Raw genomic sequence first — 17,547 nt, forward strand, 5'->3', positions numbered from 1 at the left:
ATCATATCATACAATCATGACCACTGAGTCCTGGTGCCACTTACACTCTAGCTTGTCCTCTGGTGTTCCCCTCTCCAAAAGCGACAGGTAACACACAATGTCCTTGAGGAAGACCACCTGAGGGGAGGGCAGAGGAGAGCCCTTCTGAGGCGAGGGGCTTCTCTTCTGGGACACACACTTCTCACTCCGCGTCCGCTCTGGGTGGAACAGATCACACAAAGAGATCACTCAAAACTATTCTTTCTGCCACTGATAGTGGGCCTACTTACCTAATATACAATTGGTTATTTTTGTAAAATGAACATACAGATCAATGTCCACTCCAGCAGCAGGTTATTGTAGTAATTGTTGAGCAGCAGAATAAACATAATTGTCACTATTATTCAAGACAAGTAAAGTGTAACAACCTTACCCTCCAGAATTATTGGCACCTCTGCTAAAGTTGACTAAAAAGAGGAATATAAAATCATCTTTTGGAAATTGATCTTAATGCCTTAAGTAAAAAAATGAGGAAATAGCCAACCTTTATGGACACCAATTTTCTTTGTGAATGTATCATAAACAAATAAATGTTCTTCCTTAAAATACAGGGGTCATAAGTATTGGCACCCCTATGTTAAATTCCCATAGAGGCAGGCATGGATCCAGGATACTATGCATCCTAATAAAGTTCCCTTGGCCTTTGGAATTAAAATAGCCCCACATCATCACATACCCTGCACCATACCTAGAGATTTGCATGGTTTTATTTTTATGCTCATTGAGCTCAATGCAAATCAAACCAGCTAATAGGCTAACTGAAATAAAACCATGCCAAAAGATGATTTTATATTCCTCTTTTTAGTCAACTTTAGCAGAGGTGCCAATAATTCTGGAGGGTACGATATATACTGTCTAATACAGACAAGCCAACAACAGACCAGTCAAGTTACTCAGGTAATTCATTTGCATCCCTCCGAGTCCTTACACACACCACTCACCAGGTGAGAGCCGAGGGGAGCCGGTGGTCTTTGCGGGGGCCAGAGCGTTGCTGCTGGCCCCCACGGGTTTGGACTGGCCGCAGGGTGAGCGGCTGTGGCCCTTGGGCGTGTGGCCCCCGGTCCCTGAGCGCTGAGAGGAGGAGCGGGATGAGCAGGGCGACGTGGTGGCCCCGGAGCTCGGTGTCGGGACGCCAGAGTGCTCGGGGGTGTGCCTGCCCATCGCGGACAGGATGCTCTTTCCATTCATGCCTGAGAGATAAGAGGACAGGAGGAGAAAAAGAAGAAGAAACAAAAGAAAGAAGAAGAAGAAGAAGAAGAGGAAGACAAGAAGTTTTGAATGAAAGGCAGGAAGTTGGAGTTGAGAATTGGAGTGTAATGAAAGAAAGAACAAAACAAACAGGTGCTTAATTAGTTCCTGTTATTAGATAAATAAATAGATAGATAGATAGATAGATAGATAGATAGATAGATAGATAGATAGAAATATTAATTGGCAAAACAAAAATAGGAAGAGAGTTAGAGGAGCAGTGAGAGGATGATTGCCACTGATAAGCGTCAAGAGATACAGTATAACCGATACCAGACAGGCATGCTGCTATCACTAAGCGACGGTGAGATGTGGCGACACAGCAGATAAAACCTGAACATCCAAATCAACAGATCCACACTGACGGAGAAGCCGCACAGCCTCCCTTCTGTGGTTACACACAGAAAACACAGATACCAGATACTATACACTGACAAGACCAAACAAAGCAACAAAAAACGGACGAGACACTGAAGGTATCTTCAGCGGTGATGGCTGATGGACAGGATGCTTTTGGCTTAGTGGGAGGGGAGGTGGGTGATATTATGGCCACACCAATGTGGTGGTACCTGTAATTGGAGCACAGGCCACTTCGGTCTGTATAGAGATGCCTGCATCGATCGACATGGGCTCTGCAGACACAGGGGGAGCAAAGAGGGGGAGGTCAAGAGCAATGAGCTGAGTGCCGGCCGGGAGACTCCAGGAGAGGAACGGAAAGGAAGGAGAAGGGTGTTTTGGGGTGAGTGATTCGCTTTTATACTTTGCTAGGCGCTGGTTTTCTTCAAGTCAGTTAAAAAAGCGGCACAGTCTTCCGAGCGGCACAGACGAAATGATCAGTGATGTTGTTCATACTCGGTTGTGCTTGATGAATCATTTCACGCCTCCTTAATTTATCAGACCATGTTCGAGGAAAATCTGAGGTTTTTGCTGAAAGCTAAGGATTTTCATGATGATTGAGGATTTAATTTCCCATCCGGTCTGGTGAAGTGTTGCTCAGGCACCAGAACTTTTTGTTGGGATTCTTTCTAAGAGTATTTGAAAAAAATGCAGTGTCATCGAACAAATGCACCAAAAATACTGAGCTACACCACCGACTTCATCATCAGCTTCAGCTACTGAAACATACTGTAGGCCTACATGCTTACAGTTTCAGAAGAGAGACAATTATCCAGAAGTACTTTACCAAAATCAATTTTCAGATATTATACAGTATGTTTAATGTCACTAAATTCATAATACTAAACATACTGTACTGTATGTTTCAATGCTTCGGAAATATAGTCAAGACCAGCCATATAGTCAAGAGTCAAGACCAGCCTCTTAACACTTGCAACACTAGGTGGCACTGCAGACCATAGCCTTGCTTCCATCACAGCGGTTGAAATGGCAGTCTACACCAGACTCTGTTCACAACAGGGTTACTGACCATCAGCATTTGCACTTGTTAAGGTTGTATGTATATGTAGCTTGTACAGAGGAAATCTTATAGAAATCTACGACTAGTCACACCGGACGTTTATAGTATACTGACACATTTTAATACCAACTAAACAGTGATCCATATTGTATGACATGCAAATATTGTCTTATTTATTGTCTTATATATTGTCTTATTGTTTACATGGACTATTATTTCTTGTAAATGTGCCTTTTAAAGGCAATTTGAAGGCTATGTTATTTAACCACGTTCAGTGTTATTCAAAAGAGCTCCACACACACAAAAAAATGAATCCGACACAGTAGAAAACCATTTTGCATGGTCAAATGACGGTTATGCCTACTTATGCCAATTCAGCATACTCTGTTCACAAAGCATACTGTAGTTATAAAGCAAAAGAACTGGGAAAAAATCCCAAAATGATTGGGCACAGTGCGGCCCAGATCAGTCATCTAAATGCATGATTAGTCAGAAGACTTGAGCATTTACGTCATCGCCTTCAGGGACGTCTTCCTTGCCAATATTGATTTTTGGGTCACTGTTCTTATTTGAAAGAGAAGGTAAGAAAAAAAACCACACACATAAAATCGACAAATTCACTGTGAAGCTCATTTTCTCATTTCCTGTTTTCTTTTGGCCAGAGACCCCCTGATGGAGAGCGAGTGAGCCAGACGCCATCCATCTGTCCCAGTTAGTGGGCCGCCGCTATGCTGCAGAGCAGGATGAGTTCGCTCAGCTCTGCTCTGAGCTCTGCTGGGTTTTGGCTCTGCTCTATGCTGAAGGCCGGGATTAAGGCTGCATGTCACACTCGGCATTAACAACACACTGAACTAATCAACCAAACACCCTGCGGCACTGATTGTGTGGTCAAGCAACTCCAGCTGCGTGCATGTGCGTGTGTGTGTTTGTGTGTTTGTGTGTGTGTGTGCATGGTTGAGATGACCACCATTTCAGACGAGGAGAAAAAAATCTAATTTGCAAGCGCACCTTTCCCATAAAGACAATGGATGCCACAAAACACAGACCAGTACCTCAGGATGCAGTGATACCCCACATAACAAATATTTATATTACTCAAACCAATACAAACATTTTACCAATAACGAGACTTACTAAATCCAACAGGCTACAACCACTAACATTATATAATCCAACACTGTTACTACTACTACCACTACTACTACTACTGGTAGTCCTACTGCTAACAATAATAATAACAAAAACATTACTAATAATATCACACTCCCTAGAGGCCTGTTGTGTTCATTGAAATAAATTCCACACTAATGAACTGGGGGCCTGGATGCTGTAGCAGTAGGGGGGGGACTGCTGCTGATATTTACCCAGCATGCTGGCTCCGGCGCGGGGAGCCTCTGGAGAGCATCCCCCACCTGTCTTGCTCTTGAAGGAGGTGAAGAGGTGCTGGCACAGGTCCTCAGGAATGTCATTCTCCAGATAGGTGGCCATGAAGAGCTGGAAGCCCTCATAGTCGATGGGCTGCGTTGAAGAAGCAGACACAGGCCAGAGGACACATGATCAAAGAGAGAGGAATTACAGTGGAGGGAAATACCTCCAGAATACATCCATAAAGCCCTGTACACCCTCCCCATATCCCCACCACCACCCCCACCCTCATCACCCCCACCGCCATTCCCTTGTTTGGAGATGATACTGGAGCAAGGGCACCGTGGTGACACAGCAGACAGATACACAGGTGTGGAGGAGCAGGAGCAGGAGCAGGAGGCGTCAGAACACACTCTCCAGAGCAAGAGCAAGACCTCCCCCACTGGAACTTTACATACAACAACTCTATTGTGAAGAAAAATAAATAAAACATGAGGGCTATCTTATCTCAAAAGCATTGATGATAGATGATAGCCTTTACCTCCACACACATACACACACTGGTGTGCCAAAGGTGGAGCATATAATGGGACATTATTATTTACAGTGTGTATGTTTACAGTGAGCAGATGTAAAAAGACATTTTTGTGTTCTTAGGGCAAAGTAGTGAAACTGTGGACCACTTGGGACACTTCTGGACAGACATGGAATGTAGTGGCCATTCACTGGTATGTACTAGTACAACTCAGACAGCCAGACAAAACAGTTGGACAGCAAACAACCACATTTCGACAGACAATTATGATCATGCCCTGTATGAATGCGTATTGCAAATACTGTACTTGCATGAGAACAGTAGACGTCAGTGGGCCACAATCAGTGTTGCCACAGTTACCTTGAAAAAGTAATCTGATTACTGATTACTGATTACTCCTTTAAAAAGTAACTTAGTTACTTTACTGATTACTTGATTTTAAAAGTAACTAAGTTAGATTACAAGTTACTTTATTAGTTACTTTCAGCAGCTGCCGACAACACCCCCACCGCCTCAACATAAAAATGATAACTGGTTTTGCCAATACTCACTATACTGGAAGTGCATTTTAACAGTAATGTCAACAATGTATAGCAGACATCTCAACCCAACCTACTTAGATACTGAAATTCAAATGTTTGTTCAATAATGTCTAGTCAGTACACCAAATAAGGAAGGCCTATTGATAGAAATTGTGATAGTAAAATATGTAGATTTTGGTAGTTTGGCCTTTTGGCCTGAGTACTGACTGCCCACTACTGCTTACTACTGTTTTACTACTGTTTTACTATTGTACACAGCCTAATGTTTTCACTACTGTTTTACTGCTACACTGTTACCTCAACCTGTTCTTGCACTGAAATAGTTTTTTTTTATTTTACCTTGCCTACATTACACTTTACTCTCCTATTTGTCTATATTATTTATGCTGGTCTCTAGACCTTACTGGCCTACCTTAATGTTGTCATGTTTAGCTGACACAAACTCAAAATAATGACTGTATAGATAAAATGTGCATCTCTCTCCTCCCTCCATTGTTGTTTACGTTTGTGTCGCTGCTTTACACGTGAGTTGTCCTCATGCTGAAAACGCATAGCCTACAGTAGGCCTACATGATGTTAATCCCCGAGACAAGAAGAAAGCAAAGAATATATCTTTTTACTAAGGAAAATGACAAAAATAGTAATGCACAGTGACTTAGATAAGTAACTTTAATCTGATTACTGGTTTGTAAATAGTAGCGCGTTAGATTACTCGTTACCGGGAAAAGTGGTCAAAATAGACTAACACGTTACTAACGCGTTACTGGCATCACTGGCCACAATCCAGTTTCTTTGAGCTGGAGTACTACAGCATTAAACAGTCACAGTGTTTCTTCTTTCGACAGTGAAAGTGGAGCTGACAGGTTCACTCTTTGTCTGAACCCCCCCCACCCACACACACACACACACACACACACACACACATACACACATACTCAGACATACAACCTACCCACTCACACAGATGCACGCACACACCCTTCGACACGGAAGACAAAAGACACACAGCTGAGACACAAAAAAAAAAAGAAAAGCAGGACGAGAACTTTTGACCTCTGGGTCTGAGCGTGATCCCTGGCGAGTGCGTGTGTGCACCTCACTCTGGGGATGGGAGAGAGAAAAAGGCAATGACGAAGGAAAGCTGTGGGTTACGGGAAAGGGTTATGCTGTGTTTGGGCATGCAGTCTGTAGACACAAAGAACCACAGAGCATGCAAACGCAGAGAGCTCCAGGGCTTACTTGGTTGAGAACGTCTTGCTTCTGTTTGGCGGTCGAAAAAAAGAACAGGTACAAGGATAAAGGAAAAGATGATGTTAACCTTATGTCAGTGCTGTTGGCTGTGTGCTTGCTGTGGAATTAGGGATGGAATTATTTGTTCTGATACAGTAAATGTTGATTTGCGTTCCTTTATTCACATAACGTGGATACTGAATGAATAGAGCCAATGCATATTTTAAGACAAGATTACATGTTTGAGTAAGCTGCTCCAAAACAACTTTGCAGATTGCTGACTTCTAAAATTAGTCATCCAAACTCGTCCACTCTTTCTGTCTCTGGTCTCCATTGTGGCTGGACTCTGACCATTACTGTTTTGGGGCTTTGTTCACATTTCCCCCATTTGTTTTCTCTTGCCTTTTTTGGGCATCACTCGCTCTGAAACGCTCTGCTGACAATACGTAAGAGAGACAGACATTAAAATAATTAAATGTTGAAAAAATAAGAAAAGCTACAGGTTCAGCGCAAGAGAAGGTGTTTGGTTACGACCTGCTGTGGCGTGTCTCTGGAGCCTGTCCAAAGTGGCCTTAAGACGTGAGCTGAAGTACTACAGAAGCATGTGTTTACTGAGTACTGATGACTTACTCAGTACTGATGACTTACTGATAAGTAGGAGACACACTGGGTTAAACTTTATGTAGAACTGTCTGTATTCTATTCAAGAAAATGTGTTTGCGTGTTTGTGAGAGTGTTTGTGTGTATGTGTGTGTGTGTGTTCATAGTCTGTGCACATTTGAGCCAGTATGATCTAAGCACGTTTTCGTGTCTACAGGAAGTGGTTAGAGGAACTCCCTTCTTGGCAGAACATGAGTAAGGCAACATCCATAACCATAATCACCCCGCATCACCCGAAAACTTCTCTTCAAAATTACACACCAACTAAAAAAAAGTTACCAACGGGGCCTTTTCTTCAAAACATGTGAGCAGAGGATCCACCACAGCTTGAAACGAGAAGGAAACAAATGAGATTTATCCCAGTCTTTGTCTCATAAATCACCCTGTGGCTGAACTGACACTTCTCCTACACCCCAAAAACCTCCAGCTTCATGCCCATCATTGTGGGCTCCCTCACACCTGCTATTTACAGCCCAGCGCTGGCTCATCTGTCAGAGAGACATATGGGCGCTGTCACGGCGCGGGCTGGGAGAGGGAAGTCGCGCTGATAGCGCGTTGCCCTCTGCTCATGGGCTTGGGCCTGGTGTGGCGCGGGGCGCGTTCAGATTGATGAGTCGTTTCCCCCCGTCCGTTCTACCTTCCAGCGTCCATGTAGGGACGCAGGCTGGCTGGGCTCGCTCACTGGCGCCTGGGCGTGCATAGTCTCCTCTGACCCCGCGGCTGAAGCGACCCCGCATCGATTCGCCCTCGAGTGTCTCTCGCGAGGCGCCACTGACCGGCGAGCCAGGCAAATGGGGCCGTTCGTTATTCTGAGAGGAAGGCCACCGAGAAGGCACAGACGATGGATGACGATCCACAATTTAACGGGATAACGTGTGAAAAACCCTAAAAAACGGCACACTGATGTGTCCTGAGTGCAGCGATGGGGGGCGTTGGCACAGAACGACTGCCACGGCGTTGGCATTTGAGGATATAAACTGGCATCAGCGCTGACCATTCCTCATCAGCTGGCGGCAGATGAAGGGAACTTAGTGGACGTTGAAGGTGAGCTATGTGACGTCTGCCCCTGGCTGGGACCTTACCACTGGGCACCGGCACAAGGCCATTAACTCTCACAGGGGTAGTAATCTACTCTGCTGGTGACATACCTGCTCCGGGTTGTACTTGGAGAGGACGCCGTTGCCGTGGAACTCCTCCAGGACATCCTTCAGCTTCTTGGTGGAGTCTGCGGTGACGAGAGAGAGAGAGAGAGAGAGAGAGAGAGAGAGAGAGAGAGAGAGAGAGAGAGAGAGACCGAACAAAGAAATGAGAGGAAAGATAAACACAGGAAAGAGGAATGCAGCTTTCATTTCATTTAATTTCTCGCTCATTTCCTGTGTAGGAACAACACACTAATCAACATTTCTGTAAATTTGCCAGAGTTAGCCAGCTGGATAATTCTCAACAGCTGGCCTCTGGTGAAAAATGTTGAGAAATTATCAGTACTGATAGGGGTAGCATGTAATAATACTACTAATAATAATAATTTAATATAAAGTCTACATCCAGCTTGACTGATATTGAGCCTCCCGGTGGGCATCTAAGCAAAAGAAAGGAATGCTGGAGTAGGATGTAATTTGTATACAATATAAGAAATATAAGAGGTGAGCTCTTTATTCTACCAAAATAGAATGTGCAGGTAAACAGTGTACTTCAGCATGATTCCCCCCATCACATCAATGTAAATTTGACATGTTGCATGCTTTACTGAACCCACAAGTAACATGTTGCGTAACACTGTAAACTGTGTAAACCCTCCATCTTATATGCATATGTAAATCAATAAATAAGCCAATTTCGCAGACCAAATATTGGCACAGTCAGACATTCAATTACCAACACAGATTGCATTGTGGTGCCTCACTCTCGCCAGCTTCCTCCTGCTTAGTGTATTATTACTAGAGGAGAGCTGGGCTGGGCTGAATGAATTGTGCTAATAAAGAAAGCCAGGCAATTAAACTGTAGACAGCAGTCGAGAAGAAATATCACCCTGTCATATATGCAGTGGCTCGGGCAAAAAATGGGACCCTCTACCATTTCCTCCTCCTCCCTATCTCTCTCTCTCTCTCTCTCTCTCACCCCTCTTCGCCTGTCTCTGTATCTGTCTCTCTCTTTGTCTTTCCACCTCTGTGCATTATGAGACAAATTGTGAGTCATCATGGCTATCATATCACTGCCCCCGAATGCTGATGCCCCGCAGCACCTGGGGTTGTCCCTGGGTCATATCGTGATTACTCATCTGCCCAGTTACTGCTGAAAAGCAGTAGCATCAGCAGCTGCAGGCTGAATCACCACAGGATCATTAAAAAAACAAACAAATACTACGATTTACACAAATATTTTGCCAGTAAACACCTCTCGGATAACAAAACAAGCAACATAAAAAAAAATGGAACAGGCTAGGTAACAACCTAATTTGTGTTTTGTGCTGGGTTTTAATTCTTGGCATGACATGCTGCTCAAAGCTAGATGAAAATTGGAGAGGGAAAAAAACCTTGTGTACACGGTGTGTATAGTACACGTGCACTTAGATTCACACACACAGACACACACACACAGACACAAACATACACACAAACACACACACACACACACCACACACACACACACCACACACACACACACACACACACACACACACACACACACACACACACAGACACACACACACACCATACACACAAACCCATAAAATATAAAGGAGGTCAACAGTGATGGAAAACTAAAGAACTGCCTATGCACATTCATACATTAGATCTCTTGCATGTCACGCTGTATTGCGACTAGGCTTCGTATGAGAGGCTGTGCGAGTGAGATGGAGTGTGGGTTTGGTGTCACATGTATAACAGTGTGTGTGATAGTGGCTTGTTGAGAACAGATGACAAAAGAGTTTGATCATTAACAGAGACAAAATAAACAAGCCCTTTAGCGCCTGTTTCCAGGCTGCTCAGCCTAAGAGAGAATACAGACACACAGACACATACACAAGCACGCATACATGCGCGCTCATCTCCTGCGGCAACCATGTATCTCCTCTACCACAGATGCACATAAAAATAAGTGCAACTCGACCGCTACAACATCTTCAGCCTGAACATCATGCGTCATCTGTGTCACACACTTAAGGTGGGGATGTAAATAAATAAATTAAAACACCACTGTGGGTCCTACTACACCTCCCCCTTTACAATCCTTATCTGGTGGACACTTTTACAGCTTGAAGGTCTTGCCCCATGGGTAAAAATCCTTATCATGGCACGCCCAGTATAACTTGCGTCATTTCTCTCGAGGATAGAGTCTGAATTGAGTCTGTAAATTCTGCTGAAGTGCGGGCAGAGGCTGGAAACTTAATATAACACATATTCTTCAGAAAGCCTTGTGGTGACAAACTGCCCTGAGCTGTCTTTCCTGAGAAATGTCCCACCAACTGTCCTCATCCACACCCCAAAAAAAACCTTCTACACTAAGATCTTAGTCATGGGAATGAATCTCAATGCAGAACTTACTTCTCCAAAAGAGGAGAACACTAACCACACAGGCAGTGATTTAAAGGACACCTTTTAAAAGATAGCATCTGACAGTTGGCAAGGCACATTTAAAGATTTAAAGGCACATTTAGTTCCTGGGTGAAATACGCCCCAGAAAAAGGTTGGGAGTTCTGATCGGGAGGATGAATCTGTGTAAATCAGTCTGGACATCATACCTCTTTTATTTGCCTCGTCAATCTCGGCTCGCTCCAACTCTCATTACAGATGTGATGTACTCTACCAATTAGCATGAACATCCCATAATAAGTCAAGTCTCAACCCACAAATAAAGGAAAAGACCATAAAGCTGTTTGAGCGGTTGCCTTAGAGATCTTGACATGACATCAGAATGTTCCATGTAAGAGGGGCACCAGGAAGGACAAACATGCTCGGAGGGAGTACGCATCGTAAGTACTGTGCTAAGGGCTGAGTCTATAAAAAAAGAGCTTTCAGACGTAATGAAACATTCATTACAGGATAACAGGACCATTAAAAAGCACGTTATAAAGCTCTTAACTCATCAAACCATTAACTTCATATCATATCATATATTTCAGAAAAGATATATTTCTGAAGTCTGTAATTTTTGGTGTGGCTCAAATGAATAAGAAGAACTAACTGCCTCACATTACAAGACAAACTATTGTGAATGAACATGTGCAGCTCTATGACAATCTATACACTAAAACAACAAATGGAAGGGTTTCTATTACAATCTCCACCCAGAGATGCTGTTTCACATTTTGGCTATCATCTGGGGAAATAGCCATTTTCATATTTTAATTTGCCTCTGACTATGATGGCCTCTGACATTATGATGGCCATAATGCTGGAACTGCCCATTTAGAGAAGGTAATCACATTGGCAGACATTGGCAGAATGCATTTCCTGTGCAGAAATGGACGCCGGACTGTTGGATACTCACACTCACTGTACTGCTGCAGTTGAGCGAACTCTGCCGGACTTAGACACACCCAGCTGCAGTCCCCCATTTCACACTGCATATGTGCACGTGTGTGTGTGTGTCCGTTCCTGCGTATACGTGTTTGTATCTATACGTTGGATATGTGAGCATACATCTGTGAGGTGTGTATGTGTTATGTGTATGTGTGTGTGTTTATGAGTGAGTATGGGGGTATGTGTCACAGTATGGGTATAGTGTATGTATGTGAGTGTGTGTAAACGTGTATGTATGTATAGTGTTAGGGTGTGTGTGTGTGTGTGTATTTGTGTGTTTGTGTGTGTTGCCAGTGACGGTTATCCCTCGTTGAGGTGCGCTGAGAAGCTGCTGAGCAGGGCTGGCCACATCTCGGCTCCCTGCCTGCCGAGCCGGACGATGAGACGGGTCATCTGAAGCGACGCAGGCGTGCAAAGAGGAGACCAGAGGCAGCGCGGGGGGACAGGCGACGCACCGCCTGCTGGCCTGGGTGGGTGTGGGGGTACGAGTGTGAAGGTCAGGCTCAATGAGGACGAGGACGAGGATGACGAAGAAGAGGCTGAGGTGCAGGCGGAGGTTGGAGGCAGAGTTGGCTTAGTGCGACTGCCAGAGGCATGCAGGGAGATGTGTCGGATCCACCAGGGAGCTCACAGCGGCGCCCGATAATCTCTCCGTTAACCTAGAGAGAGAGAGACAGGGAAAGAGAGGACAGAGAGAGAGAGAAGTGGGGGGTGAAGGCAGAGAGAGAGAGAGAGAGAGAAGTCCAAAAATGAACTTGACATCAATAGCTCTACTTGAACCGCACAGATACACTTCTGCATACTCACACGTAAACACACTTCAGAATGTAAGTGAAAATAGAAAGGGGGAAAAAAAGGTCTGCTCTTTCCACTGACTGGCAGCATAGAAGGTGACGCAAAACACTGTGGTGGTTTGCTTTTGTCATGGTACAGAGCCCAACCCTAACCAGCAAAATAGCACCAAAGAGTTCTGCTGAAGAGTTCAAAGGGCCACGCATAGAGTGAGTCACATGGCCTGTGCCTGGCTCTGTGCATAACAGAAATCAATGCTCTCTCTCTTTCTCTCTCTCTCACAGTTTTTCTGTCTCTCTCTGCCCCACCTTTCGCTCATTCTCTCTGTCTAAAATGCTCAAAGCATACAACAGCCATAGCAAGAGAGAGAGAGACAGAGAGAGAGAGAAAGAGAGAGAGGGAGAGGAATGACAAAAGGAAGTGAGGAGCAAGCAGAGGATTACTCTGAGAGCCAGACAGTCAGAGTGAACATGAAATGACAGGCCCTGCAATGAGCTATCCTTTTGCTTGGCTGTGTGTGTATAGGTGGTGGTGGTGGTGGTGGTGGTGCTGGTGGCTAGCACTCAAAACCAGTTGAGCGGTAGATTAGCATCAGTACCTGACAAAATCCACACACAGGGCCATAAAAGAGCAGTAACAAGTCGCAAGACTACAGTGTGCGTGTGTGGTGCACCACATTTACTGAAGTCGTGTGCAGGAGGCCAGATCACAGGATAAAAAGCCACCTAGGTGATCTCAAGTGTGAGTCGGTTTGAACTCAAGTCCTGGAAGCCATGTTCTTATGTTTTTTTCCTCTACATGTGAGATGAACACTTGGGAGTGAAGAGTCACGCAATCTGGTAGTGTCAGAATGTGAATCATGATTTCTCATATGTGCAGCAAATGAGTGATCATTTTCACTAATTGGTGAAATGTGCTACTTGTTTGAGAGAGAGAGGGAGGGAGGGAGAGAGAGAGAGAGAGAGAATCTCCCCAGAGTGAAACATCTGAATCACTTTGGGAAATGAGGCTTGCGAGACCATTACCAAACAGCTCTTCGCTGGAGCATCAATCTGTCATGCATACTCACTAACACACACACACACACACACACACACACAGAGGGAGAGAGAGAGATGATAAAGGAGTGAGAAAGAGCAGAGAAATTTTCATCTGTATCTATCTGATCTGTTCACTTTCCCGTGAATCCATAGATATGCACAGAATTGACAGATAAATTCTATACTGAGGCTCATTGACATGCTTTGATGATTGATATAATGTACAGTATATACATGGATGGAATATATGGGAGGATAAATAGATGTATACATGGCTGTTGCATAACAAGCTAGTAGTAGCCTGGAAAGCCAGCCCGAACTTAGCCCCACCCACAAAATTGGTCGGTCGGAAGTTCGGTCTGGACTTGTTCCATTGAGAAGCAACTATGCCCAAACCAGAGTGGTTCGAACCAATGAAATTGTTTGGGCTGGCTTTGTACGATGATGGACAGATGAGCAACAGTGCCCATTATATCTATCATATTACCTGAGCACGCTTCGGTTGATTTTGTTTGCAAAAGAAACACTGTCGCTAGAAGATAGACATTTAGATTTTCGCTATTGTGTCTATTGTACAAGATATTGACAGCTCAATGAATGTTAAAACAATGTTAAGGCATTTGTGGAGAAGAAGGATGGTTCAGGTGTTCTTCCTACAGGATTCACGGTAAGCTATTTTGTTGCTCTGATTAGTTAGGTCTATCCAATTGAGTGCAGAGGCATTCCCCCCCTGTATCGGTTGAAACATGCCCCATAATCACGTCCCAATGGAGCAGTATCATACTCAAATTCTGACTAGAATTGAGTATGACGATGTCAGGCTACGCTAGGAAGGGTGTCCAAATGTTTTTCAAGTGGTTTCAAAGATTGGGTCTCCTGAAAATATCTGAGAGACAGCCATTCCCTTGTGTCGGTATACTAGGCTGGCTGGTGAATTTGAGTGCAAAATAATTCATCAGTATTAGCTATGACTAGTTTTACATTAAATACGTGTACCTCTCATTAACTCCTGGATTAACCCCATAATTACTAATTGTCAGAAATACAGTGAAGTGTACCAAATCAAAACAGTCTCATACATTGGGAAAGAGGCTGTGCGTCATTTTAAAACTGGTCGGGGGCCACATTTGGCCCCCTTAGCCAGACTTTTGGCATGCCTAGATTCTATTTGGTATGTAGAACAAGGAAAGAATGGTGGCAAATGGCAAACATAAAAAATAAACAAAAGAGAAGCATCCAGAGCTCTCTGAAAAATGAATGACAGCTATAGGAGGTCAATGTCCCCAAGGTCTAGGCCTAACCCTAACCCAACCCTAAGACCAACTCATACTCTAACCAAAGTATGTAAGTTTATTACCAGATGAGTAGGCCGACAAGATGAGGAGAGACAGCACTCGAACTTGCCGGATGACTGCCCAGACTGGGTGGTGTGCCCACTGAAATAGGCTGTAATGGGCTATGCCAATATTGATGCCAGGCATACCCACTGCAGGGTCTCATAGTGGACAGTGCTCAGGAGAGACCTTGTCTACCAGTGTGTATCAGTCACTGAGATAGCTATACCAAGTTTGGACTGGAGGAAGCAAACAGCACACACAGCGACAGGATGTATTTGGTCGAGGCCAAGGCCCAACTGAGTGCGGTAAAACCTGTGGGAATGGGGAGGAAGGGCTGTGTCTTTAGTCTTGGAACTTGATCTGAGGACATCAAGTTACAAACCTTAGGATGTGTTCAGCTGTGTCCTAGGATGTACTTACTGCCCGTTGGCATACATCATATAATACGCATTGATTTCTGAGGTTGACATAGAGGCAAGAATGCCAGTGGATGCACAGAAGAGAGCTCCATAAGGTATCAGCGTTTCAACATGTTCAGCATAGAGCCTAAAAAGGAAACAACGGCAGAGGTCCTCAAAGTGTGGACTCAAAGTGATGGTCGATTGACTGAATTGGCAGATAACAGATTGGCAGATAACATGCAGCAGCTCATAAATATAAAGGTCAAAGAGACTGACTAGATGGCATTAGCCTGCCACTCTCTACATTTTCTGTCTCAACACCATTTTGAAAAAGAGAAATAGTAAACATACATAATTTAAAAACCTTACACCTAACTAGTTTGCATGTTTTGAGGGGCATATTTTCACAATATGACTCTCTCCAGATGAAGCTCCGCCTAGGTCCACTCACATCCATCTGGGATTGCTTCCGTTGAGAGTGATTTCGGCACCAGATTTTATGGTAGAGCCAATCAGGACGCAGGGCGGGAGTTTCATAGATGTGACGTAGCGTAGAAGCGACTGTGAGACTGTTCTCAGTGTCACAGGTTGGCTTCGATGTGAGTGGTTGAAGTAGCACGTCAATAGATGACGGACAAGTGGCTTATCCAAATCATATGCAAGGATTTTTGATAAGGCCCAGCCTTCTGAAACACCTCTCCAATGGATGGATCCAAGATGGATGAGTGGAGCTAGGCGGAACGAAATTCATCTGGCGAGAGTCAGGTTAACATTCTACCATGGGAGTTAAGATTCAACAATGTTGACAATGGTTGATGACGTCAGAAGTCAACCAATCTGGGGGTCGTTTCTAGAAAGCATCGTTTGCTAACTTGCTTCGCAACCTTGGTAGTTCGCTCCATCGTTCTTGGATTTGGTGTTTCTAGAAAGGGTAGTTCGAACTCGCAAAGTTTGGTCGTTTGAACTACAGCCCCTAGGCAGTCGCACTTGTGTCGTTCCTTGGTAGTTCCTGTTGGTGTCCGGAGCGCCTAACCAAAAATCACAACCGCCTAACCAAAATTTGCGAAGTGGATGTTTATCTCGTGACTCAATGATTGATCTATCCTGTAGCTTAATTTTGATTAAGACACTGCTCCCCTACTTGGCTCATTCTTGCTATTTATGTCAAGTATTGCCTTGCTTTTAGTATTATAATCTTCACAGTCCCTAACAACAGCAGTGTTAAATGGTGTAGTGGCTAAAGCAGATGACTTATTATCCCAACGTTGTAGGTTCGATTTTCTTATGATGTGAGATTGTCCTCTTGCTTCTCGCTACCTGCAGGTGAACTAGTGTGACACGTAGATTCAATTGTTTTTGACTGATGTATTGTACCTATGGTCTCTCGATGTAGAGTAACTATATACATAAATATGTATGGTCAAAACTTATTGTTGTGTCTCGTAGGCCTACTCTTACTCAGAGATGAAAAGAAGAGATAGGATGCGAACTCCGGCCGAGCGCGCAGTGCACCAACGCGCTGCCGTTAAGCCACGAGACAGTTGATAACCTATGGGATACCCAGATATTTGTCCAGGCTATATATTTTTTCCAACACAGATATTTAACACAAATAATGACTCATATTGGTCTGCTTAAGTTAACTGTTTTATATGCTTGCAATAGGTTTAGGTTTTGGCTGATGCCAATGACAATACCAGCATTAATCACTCGGTTTAGATTAGAAACATGTAACTTTTCTAGAAACGACCCCCAGGGCTGCATTTCTAGAAAAGGTACCTTAGTCGTTGCTAAACCACCGTGGTGCGCAGGCATGAATGAGTGCATGTTGTGAACACAGTTGTATATAACCACTATGGCTATCTCTGCTGTTACACCCCTGTACTCAAGATGGATGAATGTAAATTTAAAATGTTATGATAAGTGAAAAGTGCCTGTCAAACCCTCACAGTGACGAATAAGTCTGAAATGCAGACGTTTTGCCCTACACACTTTTGTCATCTGACTTTGAGTGTTTTTTGTGATCTTTGGTATGTTATCAACAAATTTTGACAGGTGCAATTATTCATTATTCAAATTCCTCATGTTATTTTCCCATAGGAAAAAAAACGCACAGACCCGGATTTCCTTTTATGGGCAAAGATGGCTGCTTTTTTATAGAATAGACGAACTCCAGAGATCTATTCTTATTGTGATGGCATTTGCATTGCAACAACGTATTGCTTGAAACTAGTAGGAAACATGTAGAAAAACATACAAAGAAAAGGGGGAAAATGCTGTTAGAGCTCTTCCTGCTCAACCGATGCTTGCTTTACATTCTGAACATAAATCTTGGTTATTTGTGGTAATAAATCACACACATCTTGTAACACTTGTTTTCACTCTCTGAGGCAGGATTGACATTATTATTGCCATTAA

At 43.9% G+C, this 17,547-nt stretch overlaps 1 protein-coding gene across 4 annotated transcripts in view; it reads right to left on the bottom strand.

Annotated features, from left to right (window-relative positions):
• Positions 1 to 17,547, bottom strand: part of LOC121697802 (diacylglycerol kinase beta) — a 90,360-nt gene that overhangs the window by 60,267 nt on the left and 12,546 nt on the right. The window contains exons 1-8 of one of the 4 annotated variants that reach the window (XM_042079538.1): positions 12,367 to 12,448; positions 11,528 to 12,218; positions 8,185 to 8,261; positions 6,386 to 6,406; positions 4,069 to 4,222; positions 1,857 to 1,919; positions 981 to 1,229; positions 45 to 197 (exon numbers count right to left, since the gene is read on the bottom strand). In XM_042079538.1, coding sequence (XP_041935472.1) covers positions 45 to 197; positions 981 to 1,229; positions 1,857 to 1,919; positions 4,069 to 4,222; positions 6,386 to 6,406; positions 8,185 to 8,261; positions 11,528 to 11,606 — 796 coding nt within the window. In that variant the 5' untranslated portion in view covers positions 11,607 to 12,218; positions 12,367 to 12,448. Of the gene's footprint in view, positions 1 to 44; positions 198 to 980; positions 1,230 to 1,856; positions 1,920 to 4,068; positions 4,223 to 6,385; positions 6,407 to 8,184; positions 8,262 to 11,527; positions 12,219 to 12,366; positions 12,449 to 17,547 lie in introns of those variants that run through there. The other 3 variants (XM_042079532.1, XM_042079548.1, XM_042079558.1) reach the window with 3 other exon arrangements.

The sequence above is a fragment of the Alosa sapidissima genome, chromosome 2 (assembly GCF_018492685.1).
Source record: "Alosa sapidissima isolate fAloSap1 chromosome 2, fAloSap1.pri, whole genome shotgun sequence".
NCBI classification, from domain to species: domain Eukaryota; kingdom Metazoa; phylum Chordata; class Actinopteri; order Clupeiformes; family Clupeidae; genus Alosa; species Alosa sapidissima.